Here is a 9,989-nt window from a genome sequence, read left to right as displayed (position 1 = left end):
TTTTTGTGTATATGTGTGTTTAAGTAACAAAAACAAAATGATATGCACTGAATGGTTGCCATAGAAACTACTTAAACATACCTCAATAAATTATTTTTTCTAAGATGATATGTATATTCAGGTATGTGACAAATAAATGAATATCCTTTTCCTTTAATTAAGTGTGGTTTTCAGTGAAAATTCTAATCCATTTCATTGAAAATATTCACCTTTGGTATAATTTAGAAGTTTATCTTCGGCGGGTCCTAACATAACTAGTCTTATCGGCTGCATAATTTTGAAGCATCCTGGGTAATAAATATTATACGTTTAATTTTTTTAATAATTATTTTCAAATGCTTATAAAAATCATTTTACATTATTTATTTTCAAATAAATAAAAGAAACTATTTCACTTATGAGTTAAAATAATTTTCATAACTCTAACAAATTAACGTTCACCATTGCACAGTTGTAATTACAAAATCTCGTTTAAACGTTAGTAAGCAACATGGCGGATAAGAAGAAAAACGATGCCGATTCCAAGGAAAAAAGTGATACCAAGGTTCCTCCGAAGGATGAAGAACAAGATCTTGTGAGTTTTCAAGTAACAAATTTAACTACTCATGTTTTAATCATTTTTTGAATTGTTTTCAATCATCTACAACTGTTTTCGAGCCGGTGTTGCCGGTCACATTTCTGCTATGTCATGTTACTTGCCTTCCTGTGTATTATGTGTGTGTGAGAGCATTATATCTACTTCTCTGCATTCATCGAAATTATATCATCATTGCATCTGTGATTTGAATTCTCTTAGTTTTAAATTGGTCTCGTTTACAAAGAAATATTTGTAGGTTACCTCACTTTTATTGTTCAAATATTACGGTTTTTTTTTAATTTAAATTCAGCATGATATTAAAATAATTATCATCGTTAGCACTGTCGAAGACTTGGTTCTTGGATTTGTCTGTGGTTCATTCGTAACAATAACGGTTCTAATTACATCACCACACCTTTCTTTAAACTCGTAGGTTAAAAATATTATTTTCTGCAACTAAATGAAAACATTGCGAATGAAAGAGATTAACCGTCTCAACAGATTTCAAAATCAAAATATACTCTAGTAATTGAAAAATCAGTTCCATCATAACTGAAGTGTTAGAATTCATCCTGAGATCGCAAAACTTAAAATTTTCAATTGCATTGTTGAATAAAGAAATAATAGACTTTCACACATCTTTGTATGTATGGGATATATATATATTTATATAGGGGCTTATGTATTTATGCTCTTAAGTAAATCACTCTCTCATTGTGGAAATAATCCTTGAATATTCAGTTATTTTGATCTCAATGCATAATTTTCAAGTTTTTACCCACAAATCAGAAAAGAAAAAAACCGCAACATGTCTTTTTTACGTAATCGCATGTTCGAAAATATATATATATTTCGTAACTAAATTTGCAATTGTTGGAAATAATTTATCGGCAATAACCGTCTTACAACCTCTTGTTTGTTTTTTAATCACGAGCCTTCAACCTTTGTAGACAAAAGTCATGGATTCCCTTCAAATTAAACGTTTTAGATTTGTTTTTCAATTCCATTTGTAATTGGAATTTTAAAAATTATATAGTGATCAAGTATTTTTTTTCCCTAAACTCGCGATTTTCATATCTTTTCATAAATTTGTATAAAAATGGAGGTTATATTTTGACTAGGTTCGAAAATGAAAACCAAGGTGATAAAACGAATAATAAATAAGTACCAAAGTTGCATTGTTTAAATGCAGTTCAGTCAATTTCATTTTTCATTATATCTACCGAAACCAAATTTTCCATTGTCTCTTTGTTTCTTATTTATACATAAAACACATTCTTTTAGTTATTTATTTGTTTTTGTCCGAATTGCTTCTTTCACGATTGCTTATTTGTCTCCTTAATAAATATATATATATATATATATATATATGTGTGTGTGTGTGTGTGTGTGTGTGTAATAATGACTCAGAGCCATCATATATTGGCCATCTTTTGGATACTTCACTCATTCATTATCTAACCAATTGAATGTTTTTGTTTTGTTTTTTATTGAAATGAAGCTGTACTAAAGTAGGTTTATTATTATTGTTATTATTATTCAACCATGAACCATGTACAGGTGTTTGGTGGATCCAGATGCTTTGGTATCACACCAGTCATATAGCTGGTGAAAAAAGCGTGAATGGAAACTAAATTTAAATTATGTAGAGGATAGTAGGGAGTGTATAATCACAGGCTATAGCTGACGGTCATGGAATTGTGGCATGTCCATAAGCATCCGAGATGTACTTAACAAAGACTAAAACTGTTGAAATTGGTCTTTTTATATACATATAAAAGTATCAGTAATTTAAGAATGACAGTGACTATTAAATATTTTCTTAATATATTCATCATATAATATTCTCAGAATATGCCTCACAGGTGGTTGGAATATTGAGAAGGCTAGTTTTAGTCTGTGATAAAGTGATGAAAAGCATGAAAGCTAGGAAAGCTGTCATTGTAGAAGAGAACGTGAATGGACATGAAGAATGCAGATGATTCTGAGAGAGCTCATGGTTGTTACAGATAGGGTGTAAGGAATAGCGAGGTGAAGGGATTTTGGAGTTGCTTTGTTACTTTGTGATTCCCAATTCTGGAAAGCAGTAAGTTTGCTATATGATCATGAGGTAGGTTAACATCAACTGTTGACTTCTTGATTGTACTATGTACAAGACCTGATGTGTCTAAAGGATGTGAAGGTAATTTTGAAAATGAAGTTTGCTACACAGCAGTATTTGGTTTAGAGTTTGAAAGAGGTGACTGGAAGGGGTCTAAAAAGAGAAGCCTAGTATGATAGAATATGATATGATCAAACTTGAAACTGGTTGAAAGTCACTGAAAGATAGATTAAGAGATGTCAGGAATCATCATTTAATGTCCCTTGTCCATGCTGGCATTGAGAGCTGGCAAGCTGTTGGGGCTGCACCAGACTCCAGTCTGATTTGGCATGGTTTCTACAACTGGATGCTTTTATGTGTTGCTGCACGGGCGCTTTTATATGGCACTGTACTGGTGCTCTTACATGGTACCGCCATGGGTGCTTTACACAACCAGAAGAATGAGTTTTAACACTTCTGCTGCTGTGTACAGGTCTTCTTGAGTACAGCCAGGCACCAGGTATCTCGGTCCTTTGTCATCTCGCTTGAATGGTTCAGCTTCTTGAGGTCATTCTTCAGTATGTGTGCAGATAGTCAAAAGTACCATAAAGACACTTGGTGAGTCAGTAAAGTTTAAATAGGGAATCAGTGAGAAAAGAAAATGTTCAAGGAATAAGGAGTATGGTAGCAGAAAACAAGCATAGTTAAAGGTAGCCAAAAAGACCGTGATGGTATAGATAGTGTGTAAAATATTTGGAGAACATGCAGTCAGAGAGGTATATAAGATTGTGCAGCAATCAACTAGAGTGAGATATCGTGATAGTGCTGCTCAAAGGAATATGGAGAAGGAATGGGATGGAAAGAGCAATCCAGTTTTAGGACCAGCAGAGGAAATAACTGAGAAAGCAGTTGAGTAGTAAAACAGGAGGGCCAGCAAACACTGGAAAATATGCTAAAGGCAGCAAAAAGTTGGTAAAATGAGACATCTGTAGGCTAGTAGTGAAAGAAGCTCATATTCAAGAGAATCGAGAGTTGAATAATCTTCATTCCTCTATATTATGGAGAAAATGAAGATCAATGAAATGCTGTTTGGTTTTATGCCAGGAAGAGACACAATTACTGCAATTTTTATTGTAAGGCAGTTACAGGAGAAATACAGGTTTCATGAGTTAGAGTACAGATGTTGATGTAATGAAAGAGTGTGCACAGTTTTGAGGATGAACGTTGTGAACATTGAGGAGTTTGCAGTGGAGGTTGCAGTGTGTCAAACATCAGTATAAAGCCCACTATTATTTGTAGTTGTGATGAAGGTGTTGGTTCAAAAGCTGAGGGTTGGTCACGGGAGCTGTATGCTAATCTTTTGATGGTAATAGCTAAGAGTCGAGATCAGTGGTTCTCAACCATTTTTGATCTATGGATCCCATTGATTATGTTTTGTTTTGGTGGACCCCATTTCCGTTTGATGTTTAGTTTTGTAGATACTTCTTTATTCTGTTAGTTGTTTCAGTCATTTGACTGCAGCAATGCTGGAGCACTGCTTTGAAAGGTTTTAGTCGAAGAAATTAACCCCATTTTTTTTTCTTTTAAAGCCTAGTACTTATTCTATTGGTCTCTTTTGCCAAACAGCTAATTTATGGGGATGCAAGCACCCCAACACTGGTTGTCAAGCAATGATGGGGTGGACAAACATACACACAGATACACAATGGGCTTCCTTTGGTTTCCGTCTACCAAATCCACTCACAAATCTTTGGTTAGCTCAAGGTTATAGTAGAAGACACTTGCCCAAGGTACCACACAGTGGGACTGAACTAGGAACCTTGTGGTTGGGAATCAAGCATCTTATTTCTTTATTTCTTTACTGCCCACAAGGGGACAAACAAGGACAGACAAAGGGATTAAGTCGATTACATCGACCCCAGTGCATAACTGGTACTTAATTTATTGACCCTGAAAGGATGAAAGGCAAAGTTGACCTCGGCAAAATTTGAACTCAGAATGTAACGGCAGATGAAATACCGCCAAGCATTTCGCTCGGCGTGCTAGCGTTTCTGCCAGCTTGCCACCTTATATCAAGCATCGTACCACACAAAGTCCCTATTTTGTTTTTCCATATATTGTGTCAGTTGAACTATGTAAAGCGTTTGAGAAAGAAATCTAGCTGTTTCTTGCAATAAAAACATCTAAATCAAACATTTTTCATGGGCTCTTAAAATACTACTGAGGGTCCTTAATTTACTTTTTTTTCTTGCATGGTCCCCCAAAAACCACTAGTTTAGATTAATTTTGACTTTGTCCCAAGAAGAGGCACTATGGATGCCATCTTCCTAGAGAGGCAACTAGGAAGTGTTTGACTATCACACTCAGTAATTTGGTGATCATTGAGAAAAGTAGGTGTAGGACTGTACAAGCTGTGTACAAAAATGCAGTAATATTCAACAACAGTTTCATTGACGAAAATGTTGTCCTCTCCTGTTCATCAGAGTCCCACAGGACATCACAGAGGTGTTTAAGACTGGATGTCCATAGGAATTTCTATATGCTGATGATATAGTTCCCATAGCTGAATCTACTGGGGAGAGATGAAATTCCAGGCATGGGCACTAAACCTAAAACTAAAGAGGTAAAGTCTGCAAAGACAAAGAATGGTCCTGAAGCCTTTATCACTTTGCAAGTCTTCCTGGGTCTCCCACTTTTGCAAGCTCCACTCACATTGACTGGCACTTTTTTATACAGCTATCCTCATCTATACACATCATGTCCATACTAGCACAATAAGAAAATAAGAAGACAGGAACCAGTGAAATGGACTTGTTCCATATGCAGAAAAAGGGTAGGTATAAATGCCATATATAGTGTCTTCAGGCATCTCCCCTATAGGATCCTATCAGAAGCAGCCATCATTATACTTTCTGGCTGGGTTCCCAAAAGTGGCCAACTTAGGCTATGAATATGGTGGATATTAACCAACCATTCTAGGCCTACCTCAAGGTCTCCTGCCAGTTGACTTGGCTTGAAGAATTTCTCTTATGATTCTTTCCTGTGGCATGCTATCCAGCTGCCCAGAGCACTGGACCTCGATGTGGAGAAGTAACAGTTCAACCAGGAGAGACTCCCAGATCTCCAAGCTTTGTTCCCTGTTTAAAAAGATGTTACTCCAGAAGCCCTTCAGAGGAATCTCATTTCAACTGCTTGTATTCATGATCATATAATTTTGGTCTTTACCCAACATTCATGATCATAGGTGAGGATGGAATGCTGGAGCTGGCACATTACTGTGCCAGCACCAGAGAGAAATAAAGCGACTGGGTGAGAGGAATAATGGAAATAAATGTTGGAGGGTGTAGAAGAAAGTAAAACTGAGAAAGATGATGGAGAAGAAATTAAGATTTATGGATTGGTGAGTGTGGCAGCAATAAATAGGATAGGGCAAAATGGAAAAAAGATTGTCATGGGAACCACATGACTAGCATACTTTAGCAGGGTAAAATAGCCTTAAAACATTTGTTACATATTCTCTGAACAAAAGGGCTTTATACCTTTAAAAAAAAACTTCAAAATGAAGGAAAGTGTATCACTTATAGGTTTCATGACATGGAGCAAATGAATAGTAAATCCCCTGGTTAGAACCTCAGCCTTTTAAAGTAACATTAGCTTGAAGATCTGAAATTAAGGCTGAATGCTGAAGCAGGTCCATTGAAGTATTCTACTCTGGATTTGAACTCATGACCAATAAGTTAGTAGTCCACTTCTCAGTCATTTGACACCTCATAATCAAGCTATTAGCCCTTTAGCATTTAAACCAGCCATATCATGTAATTAAATTCTTGAAGCTATGAGATAATACTTGATTAATTCAGAGCAATGTGAATAAATAAGCATTACATTTGTCAGAGTAATCTGAATACTAAAAGATTAAACCAATTGATTTGTTACTACTGTCCTAAAGCAGTATGAAATAATCCTCTAACCATATTATTCTACATTCTAAGAATTCTACTATTTTATTGCAATTTGGATGCATGCCTTCTGCTAAAAAATACCATTTCATTTGCTCACATCACTTCGAAACAGTTCTGTCCATATTTTCTATGGTTTTTATCTGCAGATCCAGAGACCATGTGTTTTTCCATTTGTGTAACACTCATTTTTTTATTACTAGCATGAGTTGGATAAATATATACTATTAAGTTATTGTTTTGTAGCTAAGAGCTTTTTCCTGTTGTTAATCCTTACCTCTTTTTAACTAAGGAATTATATTTATTCCTCTTGTTTTTGAAAACGCAGAGTTAAGGGACAGTATTTTGATAGCAAATATTAATATTTTAGATCAGTCGTAAACAAATGCAGTCTACAAGACTCTCTAAAAGGTACACGAATGCAAAATAATCTTGAATTTTTTTTTTAGTAGTGTAATCCACTTGACAATGAACTATGTCTCTCATGCAGCCTGCTTTTTGTAAAAGGTTACCTGTGCCTAGCTTAGATTGCTTATTATTCTTTTCTACTCTAGGCACAAGGTCCAAAATTTTTGGGGAGTGGGACCAGTTGATTAGATTGATCCCAGTATGCAGCTGACACTTAATTTATCAACCCGCAAAGGATGAAAGGCAAACATCCACCCAGATATGCATAAACACACACACACACACACAAAGTGTATTCTATAGATACAACCAGCTCATTTCAGAATGTGGACAGTGAAACTGTTATTAAAATTGTATGGTAACTTGCTGAGCTATTGATTCTCTTATAGACTGATGAACATGACTCTAACAAATACAGCAATTATTAAATGAATTCTGTTTAAATTGATATTTTAATTTAATATTATATACTTTCAGTCTGAAGAAGACAAACAGTTACAAGAATCCTTGAACCTTATGGTGGAGAGGCTTACTGTAAGTATCTTTTTGTGTGTTCTTATTAAATACTGTAATTGGTTTCAAAAAAATAGTTTTAGATAAGTGGTTCTGTGACTGAAAAATTTTAAGATTTCAATTTTATTTCTACAAATACAAGACTAACATGGTCAGCTTCAAAATCTTAGCAAATATTACATTAAAAAATCAGTGTAATGTACAAAATGATTAGTTTTTCATTTTTCATACATGTCTGTTTATACTTGGAAAGATTTACAAATTCATGAAACCAGTTTCAGTTTTAAAGCTTGGAAATTGAGTTGATCTCATTTTTATTGCACTGTGATAATCATACCTAGAATTGGTAATAGTTCAAAAGAGTGAATAGTGTAAGTAAGACCTGCTAGAAAAAGAGCTAAAAGATAAGAATTTAATGCTACCCAAATCTAGAAATAATAGTATGCTTTATGAAATGAACTATGATAAATATTTAAATCTACTTACATAACTAATTTCCTATATTGGGCCACTTTGAACAGATCTAAAATTTCAGTCACTAGAATACATTTTAAAGCTTTGGTTTTCAGATGGATCATTTAATTGAAGCAATCAAGGTCTTTATTAAACCTTTCATGTTGTTTTCTCGATTTTAATTGAGTTGTCTTTACAATGATTTGTGTTGTTATAATGGGTAGGTTTATCAAAAGAATGTTAGGCGAGTTGTTAGAGCATTGAGTCCTGCAGTATTCACTCTGTTTCTGAGCTCTGTGTTCAAATCCCGCCAAGGTCAACTTCACCTTTCAGAATCAGTAACATAGTATCAATCAAAGGTGGCAGAACTAAGAAAATGTTTGATACTTTACAGTATTTATTCCAGCACTTTACATTCTTAGTTCTAATCCTGCCTTAGCCTACTTAGGTGATTAACTTAACCCTTTAGTATTTAAGCCAGCCATATCCAGCCAAAATATCCCACCTGTTTTAGGTTCAAACTGGCCAGGTCCTGCCTCTCACACCTACCTTACACTGATGCCAAATATTTTAATACATGGATTTTTTTCATGGTTTTGTCAGGAGGAAGGGGTAGTGCCCATAACCATCGTAGACTCATGAGGTTAGGGCTGATTTTAAATGTCTTGAAGTTGTTTGCCAGGACTTTTTCACTTTTCTGCATAATGAGTCATGATAGAATAGTGTCATCACCATTTTTTTTTACTAACACCAATGGGAGGAAGCTGTGTTTCTCAACCAGTTTTAGCTATGGACCCCTTTGATTCCTATTTTCCACTACTGGACCCCAGTAGCCATTCAGTATTTTTTAAAATCCTATTATATTTTTATAATTACAAGAAATCATATAAAAAGTTGTTATAATATTTTGTGTAATGTAGAAGTATAACCAATTTATTGAACCTAAACTTTAACAACAAAATCTTATATGGACCCTGATTGAGAATCACTGGGGGGAAGAGAGAGAGTTATCCCCAAACTAGAGACCAATTCAAATGCTTGCAACAGAATGAACTTCATGAAAGCTGCCCAAAGACCAGATGGTGATGTTAGGAGTAGGAAAAGAATTCCAAACGGTTGATGTTCTTAGGTGGGGAGGATTGGGAAGAGTTGTGGTGGGAGTGGGGAAAATATGAATGATAAAAAGAGGAGGGATAGCTGGACCTGGCTGGAAGTGAAATGTGTATAGCTAATAGTATGCACCACAGTTATGTTCCGAGTCAAAGGCTCTGACCATCCCATCTTCAGTGTGTTTTAAATATGATAGGATGTTTGGCTGTTATTTCTAGCAAGTCATGTGACCATGTAGTGGTTCCCATGTTGGATCATAAATGCATTGTTTTTAATCAGAATCAAAATGGTAAATGTATTGAATATGCTTCTCCTTCAAAAGTCTTGGAAGTTAATATACACCTCAGTCATTGTGAGGTTTACAGTTAAAAACCAGTTTTCATGTGTGTTAATTTCCTTTTCCAGGAATCTGATCAAAAGCATTACAGGCAAGCTCTAGAATGTCTTCGTACTGAAATCCGTGCCTCAACTACTTCCATGACGTCAGTTCCTAAGCCATTGAAATTCTTGCGTCCTCATTATGGCTCATTGAAAAAGGCTTATGAGAAGATCAGCGATGAGGAGACAAAGGTAAGTTATTCATTTACCATTCTTTTTAAACCTGTAGCCAACCAGTTTTTAGAGCTTACGGTTAAATCTGTTTGTTTGAGATTTTGTGGGGTAATACTGAACAAAGGAAAAGGAAACTTCCCTGTGTATTTCAAGTAAAATGTTATGACTTTAGTTTTCAGGTGATACATTTAGAATCTCTTTTACTCTTTTACTTGTTTGTCATTTGACTGTGGCCATGCTGGAGCACTGCCTTTAGTCAAGCAAATCGACCCCAGGACTTATTCTTTGTAAGCCTAGTACTTATTCTATCGGTCTCTTTTGCCGAACCGCTAAGCTA

The 9,989-nt window shown here is 35.2% G+C and overlaps 1 protein-coding gene across 1 annotated transcript in view; it reads left to right on the top strand.

Moving 5' to 3' along the window:
• The first annotated feature begins 443 nt into the window (after positions 1-443).
• The window catches only part of LOC106877936 (26S proteasome non-ATPase regulatory subunit 2), a 42,386-nt gene continuing 32,840 nt past the window's right edge, over positions 444-9,989 (top strand). Inside the window, exons 1-3 of the mRNA XM_014927013.2 lie at positions 444-574; positions 7,502-7,558; positions 9,506-9,670. Of these exons, the coding sequence (XP_014782499.1) occupies positions 491-574; positions 7,502-7,558; positions 9,506-9,670 (306 nt within the window). The 5' untranslated portion in view covers positions 444-490. The remainder of the gene's footprint in view (positions 575-7,501; positions 7,559-9,505; positions 9,671-9,989) is intronic.

This window comes from Octopus bimaculoides, chromosome 5 (assembly GCF_001194135.2).
Source record: "Octopus bimaculoides isolate UCB-OBI-ISO-001 chromosome 5, ASM119413v2, whole genome shotgun sequence".
NCBI lineage: Eukaryota > Metazoa > Mollusca > Cephalopoda > Octopoda > Octopodidae > Octopus > Octopus bimaculoides.
This window is presented reverse-complemented; position numbering and strand designations above follow the sequence as displayed.